Below are 26,410 nucleotides of genomic sequence, written 5' to 3'. Positions count from 1 at the left end.
TGGCAAATTCTGATTGGGCGATTGCCGAGCGAACTCATCAGTTAATGAAACAGGTCATCGGCTCATACGGTAGTTCTTTGCAAAATGTCGGAGACGGCGGTTGCCTGTAATATCTGTGGCGCATCTTACACATTACCCGGTAACAAACAACAAAACTTAAAAATTCGAATGTGTATTTTACGTTTCTACACGTTTTGTTCTATCTAATCCTACACTCGCACGTTTGAAAACACGTGACTGAATCAAGGTTCCAGAAAAGCGTTATAATTAACATTTATGTATTTGGTATAGAAAATCGAATGTAAATATTGTGAGTTTATTAATCTGGTGCACTGTGTTTTTTTTTCTCCAGAAGATGAAGCTGTGGGGAATCTCCCGCACGTGCTGTTGTGCGGTCATATCTTTTGCAACACATGCCTGCGCGCGCTCGAGTCCCCGCAGAACGTCATCACTTGTCCGGAATGTCAGGTGATTTAGATGGGAAAACTACACTGTCAGTCAGTAACGACTTAAATTTCAGTTTGTTCCTCTCCCAAAGTTGTCGTATGACTGCAGAAGACTTTTTAACGTTACGGGCCCCTCGCATTTCATAATGTTCTTTTTGACAGTCCCTCGTCATTGATTGTGTTTTTATCGTTTGTAAAAGAGCAGTGTATTCAACTTTTTCCTAACGAGCCTACTACGTTTTAGATTATGGGAGACACTTCCGGTTTGAGGAAGTTCCACTCAAAAGACCGAAATAAATAATGCCGACGGTTTTGAATTACTGCCATCTTGCCGACGGTTTTGTGTTCCCCGATGCATGAAAAACAGGTCCAATTCAAATTTTAAATTCTTCTTCTAGTGTTAATTGATTGCCAGCTGGTCTGCTTATTTGAGTTAGAGTTATTTGCTTAAAATTATTGTTTATATATGCCAACTGTGTTAAATATCTGTGTGAATATGTTGCGAACTTTCCCTACGGTGATAAATAAACTGACTACTACCAAAGACTATATCTTAAAGGGACTTTGCTACTACTAGATGGTCTCAGTCCAAGCACAATCACTGATTTGAATCAAATGATTCGTAAAGCTCCGAAGCTTCATGAGGCAGTGTTTTGAAATCGCCCATCACTAGATATTGTGCTATTTTGTCGCTATTTTGTTATTTTTGGTGCACAAAAATTATTCTTGTCACTTCATAATATTAAGGTTGAACCACTGTAGTCACATGAACTGATTTAAATATGTTTTTAGTAGCTTTCTGTGCATTGAAAAAGGGAGTGTTATTGCTGGTGATGCAGGCCTCGCTGAGCCATCGGATTTTATCAAAAATATCTTAATTTGTGTTCCGAAGATGAATGAAGGTCTTACTGGTGTTGAACGACATGAGGGTGAGTAATTAATGACATAATTTTCATTTTTGGGCGAACTAACCCTTTAACGTACACAAAAGTACTATGACGGTATCATGGTACAGTGACGATATCGGATGGTCAAAACATTTAAATGCCCTTTATTTGATGAAAGTGAACATAACCCTTTATCATCAAAGAAGAACCCTAAAAGATTAGGATTATAGTTGTTTTGTGTTGTTAAAAAAAATTAATCATTAATTAAAAAAAAAAAAAAAAAAAACCTTCTCAGTCCAGGCAATGTTATACATCAATTTTGATACCCATCAAAAGCTGTAAAAATAAAGTTCCCAAGTAAATGGTGTTAGAGAAGACAGGAGGGGTTGTCTCCTTGGGAAGAGTTCTGGACACATTACAGTAAGGTCTCAAGATGAATAGACAACCATTTTGTGTTTTGTCTTGTACTGTATTTTATTTCATGGTCAAAATGTGCTTGTAGAAATCTGTAACCCTGTATTATTACTGTAATGTTGTACTTTTGTTACCTATCAACCTTCCAAAAAAGAAGTAATTAATTTTAAAAAAAAATTAATAAAATTCCCAAATAATTATTCAATTATTGAAGCAGTAGAATTTGTTTATTAAATGCTCCAGTGTAATAGGATTATTTGAAATTTGTGTTGTTAATTATGGGAGTCTTTTTTTTGTTTGTTTTAATATAGATGGACACCCTAATTGGAGAGGAAGGAGTTGATGGTTTAGAGGTGGACAGCAGAATCATTGGCCTCATCTATACAGCACGGATGAACACAAAGAAAGAGTATTTAGTGATGGATTCTTTAAATCCAATAATATATATATATATATATATATATATATATATATATATAATATAATATATAATTTTTTTTTTTTTTTTTCCCCAAATGTATATTTTTTTCATAACTTTGTTATGGAAAACATGAGACTCATTTTTAGAACTATTCTTTAATGAAACATTGGTTCAAGAAGTTGCAGTTGCAAAATAAAAGTTATTATCAGCAGGCACTCTGGAGACCGGTGGAAATCTCAAAGGTTTAAGAGCCCACCCTCATATGCAGACATCCCCACACAGGAGAATGCTGAAGGGGTACAGACACGTTCTATATAGTCTCATCCTTTCATTAAGATCAGGTTCACTTAATATTCTCAGTTCGAGGCTAAAGCTCAGTAATGTGTCTGTGTATGTTTGTGTAGAGGCCAGATGTAGTTAAAGTTTTGGATGAAGCTCTCATTAAAGCAACGGAAAACCTGAATCAACTTGATAGACTTCACCAGGTGAATGAGAAACTAATCTAATGTAGGCTTATTTTGTAGGAATATGTATTGTAAGAATCAGTTGCCTGGGCTTTTTGATTAAAGATTACAAAGACATGTTTTTATTTTTAAAAAATAATGCAGAGACATATTTACAATAAACATTGTCATTTGTCAATTTTGATTTCATGGTGATTAAAAACCTCTTTGGAAGAGTATATGTCATATAGCTGATTTGTGAAGCTTTTGTTTTGTGTTTAAGACTCTTGCCAATGGTATTCCTACTCAGCTGAGGAAAGAGAGAACTCGAATTATCAGAGAAATTGATGTGGCTGTAGACAGAGCAAAGAGCATTCTGCTGAAAAGGTATGTGGACAGAATTTTTAGAGGCACAGACTTTAATGAAACGTTCAGTGGTGTTTTATAGGTCACAGACTTGGCAAATAATGCTTCTCATCATGAATTTTGTGGAATTTCCAGACGGAGTATGTTGTTGTCGGAATTGAATGCTGTGGATCTTCTCTTCTCGGATGGTCGGAAGGAGTGTAAGAGGATAGAAGAGAGGGTAAAAGAGCTGCGCACAGCCATCCAGAAAGCTCGACACGTTCGTCAGATTCCTTCTCTGGAGACCTATTGCAATCTAGACCAGGTAACACTGTACTAGATGCCATACAAAGTTCTGCTTAATGTTAAATGATGTCAATGACTCAATTAAGTTAAGTTTGGTTTAAATTATAGGAAGGAAATAAGGCAGTAAGATAGTCAGTAGTTACTAATTAGAAACTCTGAATTTTGTGAAAGCTCCAACTTCTCTTGTGTGTGTGAAGTGTAAATTTGTTATAATCATTGTTACCTTGTGTGCTTTTCTTGTTCTTAAATGTTTTGCAAGAGCATATAAAAGTGAAATAATATAGTTATGTATGTATTTTACTGTTGTCAATAACAGACCCATTTAGAAATTATTTTCCCTTTTTTATTCATTACACATTTATTCCACATTCCACCTCAAACATTTTCATCAGATGTATTTTAGATACTATATGTATATATCATATATTTGTGTTTACTATACATCTTAAAATAAGAAATTTGTTTCTAAGGCAACCTTTTTTGTAGTAACTTCAATTTTTGCTACTTTTTTTTTTTTTAATTGATTTAAGATTTTGGAGACTCTACAAATTCCAGTGGATGTTGAGTCATATGACATGAGCTGTCTGTCATTGCGTTCAGGACTCAGGTAGATGACCATCGTACACAATTAGTTTCAGAGCTCCAGAATGCAATTAATACTGTTACAAAAATGAATGCACACAGCTTTGCTGTTTTTACATGCATACAAAAATAAAGGGAAGCATTTACTCTCTTATTTTGTTTTTATTTATAGCTGCAGTCTTCAGATAGACAATCTTACTGAAAGTATGCGAAACTGTCTTAAAATCACAGATGACGATAATAGCTGGTAAGTGTTCATAGAATGTTTCATTGAATGTGTGTAAAACCTAGTGATGTGATTTTTGTCCTTTCGTTATACCAGTATCAGAGAAGAAGTTACTGCGGAGCCTTTCCAGCATGTTGTGACGAGCTCTGCAGAAGTCTGGGACAGCTCCAGTCAGTCTGTTCAGAGAAATGCAGAGCCCATTCGCAAAAAACAAAGCACACGGAGACCAAATTTCATGGAGGGCACAGATACAGAAGATACAAATGCTTGCACAGAGATGGTGGAAATAGGTGTGTGTTTGCAGGGCTTTTTAAAAATATTGATAGTGATGTGAATTATTTTTTTTTTTTTTTTTTTTTTTTTTTTTTGTCTGTGAGCATTTTTTTAATGTTTTTGTAATATCTTTAGTATGCTGAGCTCATATGTTTTTAGCACGCAGATGCCTTGTTGCTGAGCCAAGGCGCAGTGATCGGCACAGATCATTCAGAAAACATAGAAGGCAGCATTTTGAAAATCCCCCAACTTCACAACCTAAAAGTATGTGCCACATTTGTTGGTTAATCAGAAGAATGAACAAACAAGACAACCCCCTTTTTCTTTGTGTTATTAAGTGCACTTTATGCCAATTGTTGTTTTGTTTTTGTTTGTTTTTTTCTAGTGGTGCATTACGTAATGGCAACACACATTGTGAACCCTGGACATTTCTATGTACACTATATGATTGAACACAAGACAGGCCAAAAGTTGAGCAAAAAGATCACCGAATTCTGCTCAGGGGAGAATAGCCTCTTCACGTTCAATGATGAAATCAAGACTGGTATGTGCATGTTATCCCTTAATGTTAAAGATGCTTGTGTATTTATCTTTTTCTTTTTTTTTTCTTTTTTTTGTAAGTAGCCATTAGGAATGTAACGATATTAAAATCTCACGGTATGATAATACCTTGGTGTAAAATCCGCGATACGATATTTATTGCGATATTTAAAAAAAAAAAAAAAAAAAAAGGACAAATGAAGACTTGGAAAAAAACTGCCATATGTGTTAAACAATGATTGAACATTACAATGATGTACAAATTAACCATGTCATATCCTGTCCTCTTTTCTTTATCTTCTAATCATAACTGTTGCTTAGAGGTATGAGGTATAGTATGAGAGGGGTCAAATGACCACTGTGAAGTAAAATGAACAAACTATGAACAGCTGTATTTTTTTATTAAGGTTAACAAAGATTAACAAATACAGCAACAAATGTATTGCTCATGGTTATTTCATGTTAGATAATACATTAAGTAATGTTAACAAATGAACCTTATTGTAAAGTGTTACCACAAATTCAACACAAAAAAGATGCTTGAACACGCATGTAAGATCCAGACAGGTGAAACAGAATATTTTTGTAAGTTGGATTCATAAAGACTTCACTTTTTTCTAAAAGAATGATTCAGTGATTTTAACAGTAATTAGTTGCCACCTAGTGGCGTAACAATGCAATTGATACAGTGGTTATTAGAAGCACTTTCAAAAGGTGATTTATTCTATTTTGATCGGTAAAGTAGACATCAGCGTTTATCTGAATAATACACCTTTGTACGCTTCTGTGATAATTGGAATATTTGTAACAGAAATGATACTTTGTGTTTGACAAGATTGTTAGTGAAGCTGTTTATATCTACACAACAACTCTCTAGATTAGTGTTTCTCAACTGAGGCGTTCAGAGAACAACGGGGGGCGTTGGAAGCAAGATTTTTGAAAGGGGGGCATTCAGGTGTTCATTCAGGTGTTCTTTAGTTTACACTAAAGATCCAGGCAAACAAGTTTAAACTTGTAATTACTTGCAAAAGAATTGCCTACAACATTCTAAAATCTGCCAATTTAATGCGACATGTTAGCTATGTATCGTTTCTTTTGCAACGACTTATTTCAGTTAGAGACTCAAGCTCTGACTAGAATCCAGCGCTGACAAGAATCAGCATTCACGTGCACAAAAATGTTTCACGCTGACAACAATCCGGTGGTGGCTAGAATCCAGCGCTGACTAGAATCGTAGCGGAGGAATGGAAAGTTGACAAACCATTAAATAAAGTATTGACTTAAGAACCACTTTATATTTTCAATAAATCATGTTTCCATTCACTCAGGTGATGAATGAATTAAACTAAATGTCAGTTATCAAAGAAATTCAATACGCAGATGCAGATTATCTTGAGTTTTGCGTTAAGGGACCTGGATAATGGATAGGCGGCGCTGGGCCAAAAAAGGTTGAGAACCACTGCTCTAGATCAACGGCAGCGCAAATGCAGATTTAAATGTCGCAATTTTATTTTTGTCAAAGGTTTAATATACACGGGCAAATCATTGTCATTTAGGAATTAGGTCATGTGGGTAATGAAATAGAGAATGCAATCTTTTAAAGATTAATCGTGCAGCTTGTCTTTGTGCACCTCTCTCTCTCTCCATTGATATCTGAAGTATATGAGTAGTGCGAGGGCTTTTCAGTACATTCATTGCTATAATATTCATGAGGTGAGACGTCTCTAATAAAGGATACGCTCCTCGCATCACACAAGAACCGTTTTTGGAACGGACCTGAAAAAAAAAACACTTTTTGATCAGATGTATCGTTTCATACAGTCATATGACCACGATAATATCGAGACAATTTTGCTATCGCAATACCACAAAATTGATAGATAATACCATGCAGTATTGTGTTATTTTATAATTCAAATCAGACTTTCATAAATGCATAGATGTAAATAAAAACAGACCAGATTTTCCTCTGAATACTTCGTTAATGAGAATTAATAACTGGCTATTGTTACCAATTTAATTAAATCAGTGTAAACAAAATTCTAATTAGCACTGCACAGTAGCACAGAAGCTGCATGAAGTGACATTTAGATGTGGTATTTATGCATTTGCACTGCAATTACAATAGCATAAATATTGTTATGAGATTAATGTTTTAAATATAAAACTCTGAATATAGAAATATGAATGTTGGAAAAAATGAAATAATAGGCCTACTTTTAGATGGGGAAACTAACACTTGCTGCCACCTACTGGCAGCTTTAGTTTCCCATCTAAAAATAGGCCTATTATTTAATTTTTTCCAACATTTCATATTGTTGGAAATGATATGACTAAGGCTGGGTACACACTTGAAGATTTTAAGCCCGATTTTGAACCCCATTTGCACCCCTCAACGATTGGGGGGTGTGGCCCTATTCGAGGCTTCTTGCAACCAACATTTTTGTCCAAAAAAATCCTCAATTGCGTAGTGTCATTACAATTATTTTACTGCTCCTGATCGCATCGGAGCCCGCACAATCCCAAATCGTAAATATCAAACACGTTTGATCGGGCTGCCTCTGAAGTGATACCTGTATGAATGACAATGTCAACAACACACAGCTTTATAGAAAATTAAATCGTAAATTAACGCAAGTAAATTTACAGATGACGATTGTGTGTGTTCTCACAGGCTCTGTGCTCTTTGTCTATTGGAAGGAGGATGTGTGGTATAGAGTAACAGTGACTGAGCTCTTTCAGAAAGAGTGTTTCCAGAGTGTGACCAAATGCCTTGCTTCAGAAGTCTCCCGTCTGCGTGTTCACTTTCAGGACTTTGGCTTCTCCAAATGCTTCTCAATCCCAAGGTGAGAATTTATAGCATATGTGTGTGTGTAAACACTGTTTAAAAAAAAAAAAAAAAAAAAAAAAAAAAAAAAATAGGTTGACATGCTTAAAGGCTTAAAATTCTCTCTTTATTTGTTAGTTGTGTGCATCATTTCTGGATCTGGAATTTCGAAGATTTGAACATTGATACATCTTAAAATAGTGAATCTTCTCATGGCATTAGAACTGAAACTGAAATGGATCTACTTGCAAGTCATCTTTTCTTTTTGTTTCTCTCAGTGATGGAGGTTTAAACTCATTGAATGCATGTCTGCGGAGACCTGATGCAGCTGCTCTGGCGGATATAAACGGCTGGCCTCCTCTGGCCATCAAATGTTCCCTTAAAGATATTATTCCTTCAGACTTGGTAAGAGCTGTGGAGATGTATTTACTTAGTGTTGTAATTAATTTAATTGCACCAAAATACATGTTAAAACAGTTTTTCTCACATTAAAACACAGGATGTTCAGTATTTATACAAAGGAAATATTCTGGCATATGGCTGCCATCTAGTGGTGCAAAAAGAACTTCTGTTTCAGATCTATTTCTGTTTTGTGGATGCTATTAGAGAATATGAAGCGTTTGAGCGTGGCTTGTGTCTAGGCACAATTGATAACTAAGAAGACATGGAAAGGGATGAGTTAGTTGTGTGTTATGTATCAGGTGAAAGGGTGGACTTCAGAGGCTAGTGATGAGATGAGAAGAAAGCTGGGCTCTGAGGCTGTGGAGATGGAGGTGTTTGGTGAAGACGGAGGTGCGCTGTTAGTGGATCTGAAGAAAACACAGATGCTGTCTCTGCGGGAGCATCTGGTGTTCATGGAACTGGCCAGGTGTGTAAAAGTCACATCTGGGGCTGTCAGCTTCATCCTTAAAACACTAGTGGTGGGAATCTTTAGGCACCTCATGATCCGATTTTGGGAGTCACAGTCTGATTCCAAAACGATTCTTGATCTACATTTTTTTTTTTTTCTTAATTAGTTTACCAATATAAATCTTAAATGTATTTGTTCTTTAAAAAAATTCACACTAAAGTACAGCTAAAGTAAAAGAAAAGAAAATGGGCCTATAAAAAAGCCTAATTGTTTTTGTTGTTTTTGATACATGTAACCTTAATAGGATTATGGCACCAAAAGCTACTAGATTAACTCACTTAAATTTTAAATATTGTTAAACAAATAAACAGTAAGTAATAAAATAGTAACAAATAATCAAATTATGAGTAATAGCAAAAATAAATACAACAGACTAACTAAATGAAATAAACAGTGCTTTTCAAGTTTTTCATGTAGGTTTAAACTGGAGATTTTCAGGTACAGAAATTGTAATCTAATGTATAACTAACTATATAACTATAGATTAAACTTTATTAAAGTTAATCAGTCAAGAGCAGTTAGATGCATAAATAATGTTTTGAAATGTTGAAAATATATAACGTTAAATACTGTTATTTGAAATCATTTTAAAAATGAAAAGACACTTTAAACATGAAATTAAACCCGCCAGTAGGTGGCAGCAAGTCCCTGTTAATGAGTGAGTCATTGAGTTAATAAACAAGTAGTTAATATTAAGTCACTTACATTTTAGAACGAATATTGACTTTTTGTTCTGTTTCAGCAGCGAAAATAGTTCCAAATAAACATCACAGCAGAACCATAGCGCATCTTGCAGCAACACTCAACCTTGTTTTCTTTACTGTGTATTTGAGTGATTCAGCGTTTTGAACGAATTGGTTGAGTCAATGATTCAGTGACCCATTCATAAGCAGATGCCCATTAAATAAAGGTAAAATCATATATGTCAAAGCTGCAATATTCTGAAAGAATATTCTGAATGAAAGAATATTGCATCAGAATACATTTATATTTACACCATACAAAAATCCAATTTTTTTCCAGTTTACTTCTCCATAGGACAAGCACATGACAAGGCTTAATGTCGAGCCCTGTATGTAGTCTTAATGGGCCACGTTTCAGTCGCTATTTCACATTGTCTGACAACAAAAAGAAAAATAAATATATTAAATAGTTTTATTGGGATTTTGGCTGCATTAAAATACATTATGTGAGCACAAAGAGTAGCAGCAGAGAAGCAAAAAAATCTACAGGGCTGACACTTGACAGAATGCGAATGCAACTTAATGACATAATGAATATTATAATTGCCATATGATGTCATTTATTGACTTTTAACGAATAATATATATATATTAGTTAAAAGTCGATACATGATGTCATATGTATATATGGAACAACCACTGGCTCTGCACCACTATACCTAAACTCACTACTTCAGACTTATGCGCCCTCCAGAAGCTTGCGTTCTGCAAGTGAACGGCGCCTTGTGGTGCCATACCAAAGGGGCACAAAATCACTCTCACGGACCTTCTCCTGGTCTGTTCCTGGTTGGTGGAATGACCTACCACGCTCTATCCGAGCAGCTGAGTCTTTAGCCATTTTCAAAAAACCGCTAAAGACATATCTTTTTCGTCAACACTTGACGCAGTAATATTAGCACTTTTTATTTATATTTTACTTTTCTTTTTTCGATTTTCTATTCTCTTTCTCCATCTATTTGCGTATATATTAAAAAAAAAAAAAAAAGAAAGAAAAAAACCTTGCTACGAGCACTTTACTGATGAAACTGTGACTTGACGCGGCACTTACATACTGTTGTACTCATGTTGATTTGATTGCTTTTACTATTCTCATTTGCAAGTCGCTTTGGAGAAAAGCATCTGCTAAATGACAATGTAAATATGTCATTAAAAATTTAAAAATTGGCATTAAAAAGCATTAAATTAGATTTGATGAAACCTGCAGAAACCCTGTTATTTTGCGTCCACAAATTCCGTGATTCAAATTTCAACATTTCACATCCGGGAACTGCAGGAAAAGCAGTAGAGCACCGAGCATAATCTCCATCTGCTGTTAGTCGATCTCACCAGCAGGTGGTGCAAGCACGTGTTGACGAAGAGCAGATTAGCAGTTAGAGCAAATCATTCATTCATTAAAACGGATTTACATTAAAGGAGCAAGCGGTAAGTGCATGTATGATGATTATCAGGGACAGTATATATGCAGAAAAGCTGATAAAGACACAAAAGTTGTTTACATTTAATTCAATGTCTTCACTGTTACTTTCCCTGTGTAGCCTACATGTACAAGCAGCTTTCTCTACAGTGAACAAGATTATAAAGTTATTCCCCGATGCTGATGTACAATTCGAACGTTAAATCTGAGGTAGACCCATAACTTTCCTTAACTTTAAATCACGGCTGAGCTGGAGTACTGGGGTTTCCCTCAATACGTCATACTCCAGGATTCCCCTGTCGTCAGGACATATAGAACGCTTAACTTATCTTTATAGACTAAATACAGTGATATAAAAGACCACCGAACATGCACCTATACTATATAGGCTACAGGCAAGCAATTTGACTCAGAATATGGACGTAATGTGCAAAGTTAGACGCTAAGCATTTCCTAGTGAAATACTGGCATAAAGTTGGCTTGACATTGGATGGTCCATATTTGCAAATTTAGGGACCGTCTCTAAAGTTACATACGACATTGGTATACACATTTCTTCATTTGAAGATAATGACTTAGTCATAAACTGTAATGTGCTTGTGTAGGTGTCAGGTATGATGCACACCTTTTAGATTTTTTATATATTGAATAAAATAAAATAAAAATTGCTAATTTTTTTACTACTGCATGAGCTTATTTATTTTAATATCAACAATCTAAAATTATTGTATATGGTGGATTTTTGATATTTAATAAAATAAACTGTCAAATCATTTGTAAAAAATTTTTTACTACAGCATGAGTTCATATTTATCAACAGTCTAAAAGTTGTGCATCACACCTACATGAACACTTTACAGACTGTAATTCATTCTCTTCAAATACTATAGGGCTTTAAATTATGGTATATTTTGTGTATGAGCATACAGTAGGCTAAGTGAAATATATAACGATATGTACATATGACTTGACAGTTTATTCAATATCAAGAATCTAATAGGTGTGCATTATATCTGGAATCTACATGAACACTTTACAGTTGGTTTTATGACCAAGTAATTATCTTCAAATGATATTGAAATTAGAAATGTTGTGTGTAACTTTAGAGACGATCCCTAAATTTGTGAAGGTCCAATGTCAAGCCGACTTGATGCAAGTATTTCACTGGGAAACGCTTAGCGTCAAACATTGCGCATTACGTTCATATTCTGAGTCAACCTGCTTGCCTGTAGCCTATAGCCTACATTCTCAATAATGCGCACGTCTGGTGGTCTTTATGTATAGTCTATAAAGATAAGTTAAGCGTTCTATTTGTTCAAAATTTCAGTACCGAAGTACCAGTACTTTTGACAACACTAGTGTCTACATTACACTACTACTTATTATTATTATTATTATTATTATTAACAATAATAGTAGTTATAATATTATTCTTATGACAATAATAGCCATATATTGTAAAACAAATGCACTGAAAATTAAATGAAACTTTTATAATTACTTTTGTCCTGATTTTTAGTGGCGAGCCACCACAAATAAATCAATATGGGAAACACTGCAATGTTGCATTTTCTGCTTTGTTTAGTTTGCTTTCATAACGCAACATTTCAAAGTGTAACAAAATGTTAATGCAAGTCACATGAGTAAAACTATCCTCTTATTGGTCATAGTTTCCTCTCTGTCAGCCGAATATGTCGTATGGGTGACTATATGCAACAAGACGAGAGCAGAGAACGGCCCATGAACCGGCGAGGGCGTTTTACACAAGGGGACACATGTTACTGTTGTGGGTAGGTGGGACATGTGGCCCATGATTGTCCCGCCCCGCAAGCCTGCTTTTTCGGAAAACTAGAAGAGAGCGGTTGGGCGTTTAACTGTGTGTAATGCATTCAGGTGACATATCACATGATTTTTACACGTAAATCATACAACAGTAGTTCGAATAGCCACAGAGACATTGCACGACTTCGATGTTTTCATTCTCGCTAATTTTGTGCTCTGGCTCAAATCAAAAAGCTTGATCGTGTTTTAAAAGGAACCCCGTGGGTATTAAGACTTGTATGCATTAATAGATTACCGTTGCATTAAAACCATACAGATGAAAACGTATCAAAGGCATCAGGGCTGAATTGGCGAGAGCAAAGACGTGGTTATTTAGGAAGTTTTATTCGTCCACATTCATCACAACTTCACTGCTTTTTCTAGCGATAAGAGGAGAAAAGAATGGGAAGACTTACATCCCTTCTCTTGTGGCCCATCGACTGAAAATTGGCATTGTATATTATATTCCGAGTTGTGTTGCGGTAAAAATAGCAACAGGGTAGCGTCAGTAGCTCACCGAGTGGAACCATTTGACATCATCGATGTAGAATGCACTGTGCACCTAAACAAAATGGCGCCCCCCCATTGTCCAAATATGTCATGTATTTTTTTTAAATAACGTAAATCTTTCATGGGTTTTCTACTACATATTTCAGTAAGAGACACAATTTACCTTATTTTAAGCCATACAAGTCTTAATCCCAGGGGTTCCCTTTAAGTAACATGAATGAAACTCATAATGTTTCCTTTTATAGCGTATTGTCCCTCATAACTGGTAGTATAACAAGCCTAAGCAAGCTTAATTGTTATACTAGTTTGACATGACATTGAAGGAAACGGAAAAGTTTTGTGTAGGCTTTCAAAATACTGGATATACTGGAGAGTGGATATTTCTCTGAACCTGCCGCAAAATAATATATTAATTTCAATATGTAACATTAACATGACAGTAATTTAAATGTAGCCTTTGTAAAAATATAAAACAAAACATTAAATGTGCAAAAAAAAAAAAAAAAAAGGAAACGTGTAAACGACTAGTGTTTTCCAAGTCGACTAGCAGCAACAGTATCATTTAATCGACTAGTCAGCCAGTCTCGCACATCACTAATCTTAATTTGTGTTCCGAAGATGAACTACAGTCTTACCGGTGTAGAACGACATGAGGGTGAGTAATAAATAAAATTTTCATTTTTGGGTGAACTAACCCTTTAAAAGTTCAGAACGAAGCCTCCCTTGTCTGCCGTTCTTCAGACATTACAATATTATTATTTTTTTTTTTTGTGAGATACTGTGTGTGTGTGTGTGTGTGTGTGTGTATGTTACATTTATATTATGATTAAATGTAAATGCAAGTGAAAACAAGAAATGCCTGAACTTCCCAACAAAAAAAAGGCTTATTGGTGAACCATAACACAAAGCTCTCAAAAATAACACATTAACTTTGCTAACTCTTGTAAACAAAATTAGATTTTCACTTCTTTTTCTGTTATTGTTTTGCTGTTATTGGTAATATTAACAATGCTGACATGAAACTTGTGTGTACAGATTCTACTCTCCTATAGTAGCTGCTGGCAGTGCGCCCCTGCTCTTCTACCCTCCAGTTCCTCCTAAAATCAATGTTGAGTTCAACGCTATGGTTGCTCATGTGAACTCACCGTCAGACTTCTATGTACAACAAGTGGGTGTAAACACACACATTATTTTAAAATTATAATGAAATTGAATGATTGAAAATGTGATTTATTCACCCTTGATGAATGCAGGTTGAAAATATGGAGTACCTGCTGTTGCATTCGAAGCTTCAAGACTGTTACAGTCATCCTAAGGCAGACCGTGAGTTCCAGATCTACTGCCCTTCACTCTCACAGGCCTGCGTCGCTAGCTATGACCAAGAATGGTGCAGGGTTCAGGTCACAGGTGCGTTGATGTGTTTATACAGAATATCAAACATATAAACATGCAGTAAAAGAAGCTAGTGTACCTTTATACAACATATGAAGGTTAAGGCTTCTGTTTATCTTTAAGGTTTCCCTGGTGGTCAGATGGTCCAGGTTCGGTATGTGGACTTTGGCTACAGAAAGACTCTTTCTGTGAAAGAGTTGAGACAGATAAAGGATGAGTTCTTTGCTTTGCCAGAAATGGTAAGATTTAGGCTGTAATACCGATTATGAGGGACGATACTGTTATGAAATTTTATACTGGTTTAAAGGGTGCTTAAATATGAATGAAACTTACTTGACAACTTACTTGAGTTCCTACATCAATATCCAAATGAATACAATAGACTTAATTAATAATTACTTGCCAGTGCATGGCAAGATTTCTTGTAGTCGTGCTGCCTCTCATATGTACTTTTCATATACGAGAAGTGTATTCAAATTGGATGCGATTGCCATGGTAACATACCTGAGTGCCAATATCCTGTATCTGAGGCTATCACTAAATATCAGTGGTGGATGAAGTACACAAATTAAGTAAAGTTGCAGATACCCTGGTAAAATATTACTCCAGTAAAAGTATTAAGTTCTCTTTTTCAATTTTACTTGAGTAAAAATGCAAAAGAACTTGATATTTAACGTAATGTACTAATGTAGTATTAAAATGAAAAAGTACTGATTGATGAATGGGGGGTGCGGGGGTATAATGTACTAGACACACAGATAGTGCTTAAACAGGTTATAGCTCAGTCTGACATCATTATCATTATTAGGAATTTTCAAGTAGCCAGCACTAGTCAATAAGGAAGAATATGCAGACACTTAACATCTGCAAGTAAGGAAACAGACATCACATAGGGCAAGTTTTACACATACTTGTCTTAAAAAAAAAAAAAAAAAAAAAAAAAAAAAACTCTTATGCTTTCACTTTCCCTTAATTCCTCCCTATTTTCATATTTTCAGCTTATGCTACTCTAAGCAATGTCTGAAACTTTGTATTATGAGCACTACTTGTGTTTATTTGCCTCTTTATGACAAATCGGTTGCTGTATTCTTCATTTGTAAGTCACTTTGGATAAGTGTCTGCAAAATGAATTAATGTAAATGTAGTTTTACATTTGAAACTGCTATGGCAGTGGGGAAGATGCAATCTGGACATGTCCACATTTACGCATTTCATACAGTGGTCTTAAACAGTTTGCCCTTTTACAGCAGATTTAGTCCATGAACAACTGACAGTTGTGACTTTAATTTTAATTTACAATAATCCTAAAATTCTGAATTGAGACTCACTCTGAGTGGAACATTTAAAACACTAAGTTGTTGACTTAAGAACAGATGCGATCGGATTGGTCCAATTTACGAATGAATTGTTCAAACACCGCTATAACGTCTCTGTGCAGGTGACGATTTCTTCAGTTCAAAATAACGAGGACTTGCATGTTTTTTTTTTTTTTTTTTTTTTTAAATGTAGTGGAGTAAAAAGTATGATATTATGCTTTGGAATGTAGTAAAGTAAAAGTTTCCCAAAATAAAAATACTTTTACTAAAATCAATACTAAAATTTTACTATTATATTATACAAATTAATGTTCAATGACATTTAACTAGCCCGTAGTTAGAGAAATGGAGATGCAGCCATAGGGCAGAGATAGTACATTATAGGGAGATGAGAGAGTCTGTATATCTTACCATTGGAGAAAGCGTAACGGCTAACTTAATCACGTGCGGCACCTCTCAGCCTATTGTGTAATGGCAATGACATCAGTGCCCGCCGTTCAAAACTCCTTCCCTGCGTACCGCTGGAGCCTTAGCATTAGCCATTACAATTTTTTTTTTTTTTTTTTTTTTGGCTAAAGGTTGCAGGCTTGCCTTCCAGTGGCTTTGCATAGGGGCGTTCACATGTCGCATCTAAAAATGCGTGGAAAGTGCAGACGCGCCGCTTTCTTCTTTCCAAAGCACTTGTGCACCTGTGGCGTCTGTCGTTGCTATGCAACCATGAACTGCACTCTCCACAATGATGAGGAAGTTTCAGCAAAGGATAACCCCACAATGATGACAGTTGTTATTGTTCTTTCAAACATTTAATAAAAAATAAATAAAAAAGGCAAAAGATAACTTGCATTAGCTCTACTACCAGATATATTTATGGAGATGTATGGAGAAATAAAAACCTGCCCTGTACAGCTATGATCAGCTGTTTGGTTGAGCTTTTAGATGTTTTGTTATGGAAATAATGTAAAGATTACAGATTAAAATGTGCGATTAATCGCAAGTCAACTCATGACAATCGTGCAATTAATCGCGATTAAATATTTTAATCGATTGACAGCCCTAATAAACACTTACGTTAGCGATCAAAATAGAGTGAATCACCTTTTGAAAGTGACAATTGTATCAATTACATCGTTATGCCACTAGATGGCGACAAGGGACTGTTTAAAAATGTATTTTGCATTAAATCATTCATTCAAGAGATTCGTTCAAGTCACTGAATTATTCATTCAAAGCAATTAACATTTTGTCAGAACCTCTAGTAAATGTTTTAGTAGCCTGTTCAGAATTGTGGGAGAATCGTGATCTGTTTGAAAAAAAAAGGTCTTAAAGTCTTAAATTTAACTTGTTTATATCTGTAGACACCCTGAAATAAAAATAAAATTTACCTACATTATTGTGTAGGCAGTTGTGCAGCGAAAATTACCCCACATGGCTGCATAGCATCCTTACTAGCATGTCTAGGAAGAATGAACCTGTTAAAGCAGATGTTATAAGCGCACCTGAATCATCAGCATGAGACCTCTGATAAATAACAAACTTAAGGAAGCCTGTCTTGTCCATCTATTTTCAGGCCTTGTGGTGCAGTCTGAATGATGTGGTCAGTTTGCAGGAAATGTGGACTGATGAAGCTTGTGATATGTTTAAGGAACTTGTGGAGCATAAACTTGTCACTGTTGTGGCAAAAAGTAAGTTAACACCTACACACACAGACATCTGAGATACATCACTGCTTTTAAGCAAGTTTAATGTTTACATATCTATAGTTTTTATATGAACTTTCTATAAAAAAAAAATTTGTGAGGGTTATGTGGTATACTGTACATTTTTGCTTGTCACTCATATTTATTCAGAGTCTGACACTAGACCTGTGCCCGTGTGTCTGTATGAGATTGGTGACGATTTTCCTGGAGCCAGTATTGGAGACATACTGGTCAGAAATGGCCTTGCTGTTTCCAGTAAACAGTAAGTCGTAAAAAGACCAAAGGAACATCTGGACCATCTTTCTATCTGTTTTTCCTTCTTTCTTTCGGTCTTTTCTTCTTCCTCTTGCTCGCTCATTCAAGCTAAACTGTAAAATCCATTCTTTTTCAGTGTTCATTTTTTCCTGCTTTATCAGGAACCAGGTTAAAGACACCCAGCCCTTGGAGACGACCGTTTGGGACCCTCCATTTGAAGAGGAAGTTCTGTCTGTTGTGCCGACTCCCCCTCCTGCTTCTGAAGAGCTGAAGCCCAGCCTGAGTCTGCCCACCTGTCTTAAAGACATTAGAGTTCGTGTGACGCACGTCACCTCCCCTGGAAACATCTTTGTGCAGCTGCTGCAGTTTGACAGCCAGCTGAAGAGGTGCCTGATTTCCTCAGTCCATATTCTTCAGTCATCAGATGCATTTGAAGTTGTAACGCTGACATTTTGCTCTCAATGTTTTCAGAATCCACGACACGCTAAAGAGTCTCTTCTCTAAGTCAGAGCCGCAGGAGATTCACTGGGAAGCAGAGATGTTCTGTGCTGCTAATAACACTGGGGTTTGGGAAAGAGGAAAAGTGTGCAGTCTGACCACTAGTGGTGTTGCAGAGGTATTCATGCACATGCTTTCATAGTTGAATAAAATGGAAAGAGTGGGAATCCTGCTGTTTAATTGGATTGTTGTGTGTGTTTATAGGTTTTGCGTTGTGACTTTGGTAATAAAGTGAAGCTCCATGTGGACAATCTCAGACCCCTCCGTCCGGATCTGATTGGATCTTTCTTACTGGAATGTAACCTCAGTGGTGTAAGGTAAATGGACATTTTCCCACATTTGTGAGACTCTATCACAAAACAAACCATTTTCATGGATCATTTGGCATATGTAACAAGACAAATAATAACTACTTTTTTTTTTTTTTTTTTTTTTTTAATGTCCCTTTGTATGGTTAATTTATTTAAAATTATTTATTATTTTGTCTTTTTGATTATATACAAACTAAATTTAAAAATAATTTTACAATCCTTCATTTTGTTAAAAATATTACTATTTCGCTGATTCTGCAAGCTTGTAAACTATGTAAACTTTATTTACTATTTTACAACTACTTCAAACAAGACTAATCCATTCACATTGCTTTTTTTATTATGACATGTGAACAAGTTGTTTCTGCACTTTTATCATTTAATCATATTGATTTCTTTCCTTCCCCTACATGTTTCTCTTCCTCTCTAACTCTCAGGCCAGCTGGCGGTCGCTCCACGTGGACAGCCACAGCGTGTGACTTTATCTCTCTCTACTTGACCGGTGCCATGGCTGTAATGAACATAAAGGTTAGAACGAATGTACAAAAATGATAAAACTTCTGCAAACATAGAAGCATTACAGACAATTTCTGTGTCTTGATTCTGTGAGTATTTTCCCTCTCAGGAGCCAACCGCCAGTCCAGTACTTGTGTCTCTGTTCTGTTCAAACCGGGCCGGTCAAAACGTCAATTTTGCAGATTTTCTCATCAGTGAAGGACTTGCACTAAAGGAGAGAAAGTAAGAAAAATGTCTTTGCAGGGTACGATAATAATTCAGACAAGCATTGATGTCAAGCCCTGCCTATACTGAAGTAAACTGTATTCCCAGGGCTGCTTCTACATCTGAGACGGTCTTTTCAGATGAGAGTGTGTTGAGTGAAAAAAGTCCTGAGCCACAGAGAATCGTGAGCCCATCTCAGACTCCGCCCACACCCACCCGTCGCATTAACCCACCAGCAGAGAGAGTGCAGACACGCTCTTACCCCCCTCCAGAACTGCCTCCCTGCGGACACACGCTCATGAGCATCTCGGCCATCTCTGAACAAGGTGTCATTTACGCAATGACACACCAAGCAGGTGTGTGCAGTTTTTATTTGTTGCTAAAACAGTCTGTACCTTTCCAGCATCTATCTCAGCCTTTAAGATGTTATGTAAATGACTTCTGTTATGATTGGCCAACCGCTTTGCATGTGAATAGAATAGCAGTACCCCTGTAAAGTTACTGAATACTGAAAACCCATTTATGTGCTGGGCTGCGCCTAAAACAGCCACATTTGCGACCAAAAATATTAATTTGCGAGTGATATTTTGATGAGATTGCCCCTGCCGACAATATAAATTTACATGATTTAAAAATGTGCATGTAATGCCTGCGTGTTCTGTGATGAGTAGCCTGTTACATCTTTTGTTGTGTTGCTATAATTAAAGTGAGATGATGCGCACCGGTTTCACTCACTGGGTTTGAGCTCCAAAATACACATGGGAAAAGCGAGCGTCAGGTTCACTTGACAGAAAAAGTCAAAACTAAAAATATCAGACTTCTTCAAACAGTCCTTATCTCTGTCGAGCACAAATGCTGATGGCGCACAGGTCTGCTAATAAAAAAGCAGGCTCCAGTTGTGCCAGCATGAGAGAGATAGAAAATGACAGAGACGTGTCGATAAATGGACCAAGTAAAAGTGCAGAAATGTAGTGTATATTTCATGCACACAACATGGATAAACTACAACAGGTAAACATGTCTGCTGTGTGGACGCTAACAATATTGTTAACAATTCTCATTTTTAATCGATACTGAAAAGGATTCTTATTCTCAAGATCTTTTAGTCTGTGTTGACATTTGTTAATGAGCTTCACTTTATTTGTAGCGCACTTGCCACCCAATAAAAGCCTCAAAGCTTATTGCGATTTAATATGTTTGTTACTTTTAATAAACAAATTCTCTGCTTTCAAAATCTGTTAATTTTTATAATGAAATACAAACAATAAATATGGTTTTGGTGCTCTTTAATGCGGCGTGACAGTTCAAGCTCAGTTCAAGCGATGTGAACTGATCATCTCTTCCTCTTTACTACTAGTTATAGTATGAAATAAACATGATTGAACATCAGAAGGTATATTAAAAGAAACAGTACAACTTACTGAAATGTATTATGTCTCATGTAATCTGTTTCAAATGGGGAAAGACATCAATAAACAATGTCACATCCCATTACATTTACCTCAAAAGCCATTCAGTGTCTATAAACTTGTTAGTCAGCTAGCGGAAAAAAAAAAACTATGGAGAGGTGCATTTTACTAAAATGTATGCACTATATTACATATTTATTATATTTTTACTTAAGCTGTTGCCTACATGATGAGAAAGAATGGGAGCTAAAAATAATATCCAACACTACTTGAATGATTGCATGTGAAGAGCTGCCTTTCACCAAATTTACCTCTCAGATATTACTAATAAAGAAAAATAGACTGGATGTGTGCAATGTTTATAGGATGCATTGAGGAGGCGGCCAAACTACACTCAATGGTCAAGTGATGCTGACAATCATGACACAATTATCAAGTTGGAAATGATCCATGGTTATGTTTTTAAAAATGGAACATTTGTTTTCCCATGATATGTCCTTTTACAAATTCCCAGTACTCATTTTTTCTTTTGTATTAAGTGTGCGAGTTTGATCGCTTACGGGAGCGGCTGCAACAGCACATTAAAACCCTTCCAAGACAGAAAAACTACAACTGGAAAGGAGTTTTGGGCTGTGCTGTCATGGGAACCGACATGTTTTGGTACAGAGGTCAGGTGCAGGAGGTCATTGGAGGACACGTAAAGGTCAGTGTGCTTTTCTGCATTGCATTACTTCTGTGTGTAAGTGAATTTATTTAAAAATCCCAAATGCTCTGATCAAATGTAATTTGCTTAACACCTTGAGTTGTATTGTTTTGTTACCAGTTTGTGATGTAATTGTTACAGGTCCGATATGTGGATCAGGGACTTGTGGAGAGCATCCCTGTTTGTCACGTGTACCCAGTGGTTCTCTGTGAGGATGTGCCGCAGCTCTGTGTGCCTTGTCAGATAAATGGAGTCATGCCGGTAATTTGAATTTGATCACTTAAAATGTAAACTGGGCAATGTGATCATCCTTGTAGTGCGTCCTTTAACCCAGGGATTTCCAAACAATTTTTTTTTTTTTTTTTTTTTTTTAACCTAACCTTTTTGACCCAAAATATTTACTTTTAAGTACCATCTAAGATTTTAAATTAGTATTTCAATAATTTAACACATTTGACACATTTTTTTTTTTTGTTTTTATTTTAAAATTATTTATTTTCATTTTACATTTTTGTGATTTTACTTATTTCATCAACTCATGAACCCCCAGGGGTTCACAAAGCCCACAACCCCAGAAAACCCTGTTTTAACCTAGTAGCTGAGATTTCTACATTTATTTTGTGTAAATATTTCTATGTGAATGATCATATTTCACCCCAAAACCAATATAAATATTTCATTATATTTATTTTAGAGCCATTAAAGTGATTTTGCAATCTGACATTTTCATGAAAATTCTCACAATGCGAAAATATAAAAATCCTATAAATAGGATGGCATTCTGATTTATTCAAATATTATCTCTTTTTAATGATTTTGTAAAATATGACCCAGACATTTCTTTCTGAGATTAATCCTTTTATTAGTTAGTTAATGTGAAATTCAAAGTAATTCTTTGAAGGTGATTAAATAGTAAACTGTTACAGATCGGGAAGGGATGGCAGTGGGACGCTGTGGTTCTTATGAGGGAGTTGCTACTTGGGCGTTCAGTCAATGTCTACATTATGGTAAAGTAAATTTACATGTACTTATTTACATCTACACCACATTATGTATCAGCAGAACTATATTAATCACTAAGAGGTCAAATAATCATGTGTTTACAAGCAGTCAGCTTTCTCCCACTAAACCTGTTGTTTTGCAGGAACACCCAGAGGATCCCCGTGGCTGTGTTACGGTAGAGATAATGGTGGATGGCATGGCACTTAGCAAGATAATGGTGCACCACCAATATGCCACTTTTGACCCTGCCATCAGCAGCCAGGAGGTCTGAATAGTGGAGATTAGTGGGATTGGGTTTGTTTTGCTTGTGTGAGTTGTAGATATTGACAGTGTGTTTATGTGCAGGATTATGTGGTTAAGCCTCCTGTCCTTGATTTGGATGACTGGGACATAAACACAGAGGTAGAAGTTTAATTTCCCTTGATGTCGTACAATTCCTAAAAATTCTGGTGAAATTAATTTCATAGCAATCACATAGTTACCTTGCTAAAATTTCAGAGCTGGTTTAGTAGCAATATGTTGTGTTTTCAGGGATTAGAGGAGCCTCAGCCTGTTTTAGGGATCTATAAAGAACTCCAGATTCCTAAAGAAAGAAAACATTTCCCCGCCAAGGTCAAGCATATCCGCACCCCTAATGAGGTATGTGAGCTGATGGGCCTCTGTTCAAACCTTCTGTCACATGTTTTTATCTGGCCTCATTCATCAGACATTCATTCATGTGGAAAAAAGCACCTCATGAATTTATCATGTCTCAAAAGGTGATGATACACTGGGCAACTTTTTGAGCAATGTTGCTGGGCGATGTTGCTTGGGCACTTTCACATTGAGAATGGGCAACAAATTTATATCTGGGTACTTTAGATCAAAATTTATTGTCCATTCTCGATGGGAAAGTGCCCAAGCAACATCGCATGGCAGAATTGCCCAAAAAGTTGCCCTGTGTATCAGCATCTAAAGAGTCTTAATTATGAAGTGCAGCACCAGTATTAGAAGAACCAGTCACATTAGGGAAATTTTGTGGGCAAAAAGTCCCGCACAGATCATTCAGACCAAACCACTTTCTGTGGGTCAACGTGGCGATCTGTGTGACCACCTTGAACCTGTTGTGAAATTAGCATGGGAAAATCTTTCAGCCTAAAGGATATGAGATTCCTATTGAAATAACTGGATTTTGCGCACAAAAATTTGCAGAACAGCTGTAAATATGACCGCACCTTTACAGTCACTTACTGTTCATTGATTTCATCAATTTTGATGTGTGATTGCAGGTGTTCCTGTGTGTGTTGGACAAGACTCTGACAAAAATGGAGCAGGGAGAGAGTTTGGAGGAAGCTCTCAAGCGCGTGAATGAGAGTGCGGAAAACCTGAGCTTGCTGACAGACTTCCCCATTGGTGCTTATGTTTGTCAATTGGTTATTGTGTATTTCAATGTGTTTAAAGACTTAAGTGGTACTGTGTGTGCATACGTGCCTTTTATATATGTTTATTTCAGAAACTAACCATGTTTTTCATTCCTTGCCTGTGGCCCAATATGCTGGGATAGGCTCCAGCATCCCTGTGACCCCACAGAAAACAAGCGATTTGTAGAATGGATGTTTTTCATTGTGTGTTTGTGTGCAGAGTGTCCCTGTCTGGCTGAGTACAGTGATGGTAAATATTATCGTGCGAAGCTACTGGGCTTTTCTGAAGTCACTCCCTCTGTCAAGCTCCTTGTGAGACATGTGGATTTTGGCTCGGATGACATTATACCAATACACAAGTAAGACTAGATTATACAGCTATTGGCATTGTAATACTTTGTGCAGGTCATTTTTGTAATTATATAACATTAAGGCTTTGTTCTTGTAGAAATACAAAAACTATTTTGAAGTTGAATCTCATATTCAAACTTTTTTTTTAATTACAGAAACTTGGAGTGACAATATATTGAAATTAAAAATAATTACAAAAGTTACATTTCAAAATTCCAGAAGTTTAAATCCTGAAGAACATTGTTATTTACACTTTTTATTACCAATAAAATTACATTACTCTTCTAGGGGTTCATGATTACAGGGATTTTTTAACTGATTTACTCACAAATTTCTACTCTCTACAACTTTAGAGCTTTATTTACATTATAAAAATGACCATGGCTTTTCCACTAATTTGTTTTGCTCTTAAAAATGTAATTTTACTCAATTTAGCTCACTTTTGTTTTCTCGTTTTAAATCATTAAATCAGCTTGAGGCCCCCTAGTGGGTCCTAGCCTCTGGTTGAGAACCACTGCATTAAAAGAACTAATTTATTACAACCCTATTAAAAATCAAATGACACAAAACGCATACATGTGTCGTCACTGCAGATTGCGGCAGCTCCCCCCATCTCTCCATCATTTCCCCTGTGCAGCTGTTCACGTCAAGTTAGCAGGCTTCAAACCAGCAAACGTGTCCTCGGAGATGGAGCGGATACCTTATCGGCCTGAGTGGAGTATGAAAGCCATGCTGGAGATGATCGACCTGTTGAACGGAGAGCTCACTGCAGTGGTCACTGTACGCCTCATTCATAGTTGCAGAAATCTGTCCCCTTTTACACCTGGCATAACATGCATTATTGGAGATCATATCGTGATCTGATTGCTCTTGACAGAGTTTAAATGTTGGAGTTGATCACATTCACTGAATGTGTAAAATGGAAAGCTTAAAAGGATAGTTCACCCAAAAATTAAGTTGTTCCAAACCTGTACAAGTTGCTTTAAAATATCTTTTGTGTTTAACAGAAAAAAATGTTGGTAACCAGACAGCTGATGATAGCCATTGCCTTCAATAGTATTTTTTCCTACTATGCAAGTCAATGGCTTCCGTCAACTGTCTGGTTACCAACATTCTTCAAAATATCATCTTTTGTGTACAGCAGAAGAAAGAAATTCATACAGGTTTGGAAGAACTTGAGGTGAGTAAATTACAAAATTTTCATTTTTGGGTGAACTATCTCTTTAAGTTGAATTTAACGAGACATTTTAATGCAACTTTTCTCATATTAATCAGAGACAAAGATGTAAAGGGGACTAAATTCTCAAAACATTTAGTAACAACTCAAAACTGTTCTCAAAACTAAATTCTATCTATTCAAAGCAGTTGCATGAAAATGTGTGTAAATCTATCCAAATGTGCAATTTCAGGCAACCGAACCACAGCTGACTGTGTTGCTGTATAACGCGGATGGAACACTTGTCCACAGACGTCTGGTGGAGACAGGCCTTGCTGATTATGAATAACTCTTAGAAAGGTGAGTAAATAAATCACAGGGAGAAAAATGAATCATGTCTAAACATTTATGTATCTGTCATGTTTTATTTTCAGTTTCTGTAGGTTGTGGCAGTGACGCTGTAGATCATCAGCTTTTGTAGAAGCTTTTTTGAAACGGCAAAACTTTTTATGTTAGTGTAGTTTTCATTTTATGTTAAAGCACTTTCGGTTTTATGCTACTTTTTGTGCAGTTGTGTTAACGTATGTGGCCAGTTTTATGTTTGTGCAGTTATGCCTAATTTTATTTTAAATATTTTTATTATTCAAGTTTAAGGCTGCTTCAAAGTAGCAAAAAGATTTTGTTGATGTTTAAGGTCTCTGTATGTTCAGCAGAGCTGAAGTAAAACTCTTATTGACTCTTATTGACTTATTGTGACTTATTTGTACTAAATCATAACTGACAATTTTTGCAGATTGTTAATCCTTGCACATCATTTATGGCCAACAAACGACTAAATTGACCAAATGATGCACTTTTATCTTCAGACCACCACCAGAAGCACCCTGAAAAACCTTTTTGCATTACATTGAGTAAATGCATCAATCCTTTTTTCCAAAATGTGGTTTGGGGCCTTAATGTTTTATGAGCAGCAGGATAACCATATTCATCTGCAGTTGTGCAGAGCCCAAGCACAACCAAAACGTTCTTCCACAAATGCATGATTTTTTTTTTTTTTTTTTTTTAAATCACTAGAGGGACAAAAGTTAAATA

General features: G+C 36.1%; 1 protein-coding gene across 2 annotated transcripts; it reads left to right on the top strand.

The window, feature by feature from the left end:
* rnf17 (ring finger protein 17) lies at positions 1-26,060 on the top strand. 2 transcript variants are annotated; one of them, XM_051906045.1, is made up of 37 exons: positions 1-139; positions 353-468; positions 2,059-2,156; positions 2,381-2,465; positions 2,573-2,653; positions 2,895-2,998; positions 3,113-3,281; positions 3,793-3,869; positions 4,017-4,091; positions 4,167-4,360; positions 4,503-4,607; positions 4,729-4,887; positions 7,558-7,729; positions 7,989-8,115; positions 8,412-8,578; positions 14,144-14,276; positions 14,362-14,515; positions 14,624-14,739; positions 17,384-17,498; positions 17,664-17,775; positions 17,930-18,154; positions 18,240-18,384; positions 18,471-18,583; positions 19,015-19,105; positions 19,203-19,315; positions 19,406-19,653; positions 21,246-21,409; positions 21,551-21,670; positions 22,336-22,416; positions 22,554-22,676; positions 22,757-22,813; positions 22,943-23,050; positions 23,680-23,803; positions 24,032-24,170; positions 24,756-24,942; positions 25,572-25,678; positions 25,753-26,060. In XM_051906045.1, the coding sequence occupies exons 1-36, from the start codon at positions 85-87 to the stop codon at positions 25,665-25,667; spliced, it is 4,548 nt and encodes a 1,515-aa protein (XP_051762005.1). In that variant the 5' UTR covers positions 1-84; the 3' UTR covers positions 25,668-25,678; positions 25,753-26,060. The 2 variants fall into 2 exon arrangements, with proteins under 2 accessions (XP_051762005.1, XP_051762004.1); XM_051906044.1 differs by having other exon boundaries at positions 2,378-2,465.
* The last annotated feature ends 350 nt before the right edge of the window (positions 26,061-26,410 follow it).

Source organism: Ctenopharyngodon idella, chromosome 9 (assembly GCF_019924925.1).
Source record: "Ctenopharyngodon idella isolate HZGC_01 chromosome 9, HZGC01, whole genome shotgun sequence".
Taxonomy (NCBI): Eukaryota; Metazoa; Chordata; class Actinopteri; order Cypriniformes; family Xenocyprididae; genus Ctenopharyngodon; species Ctenopharyngodon idella.
This window is presented reverse-complemented; position numbering and strand designations above follow the sequence as displayed.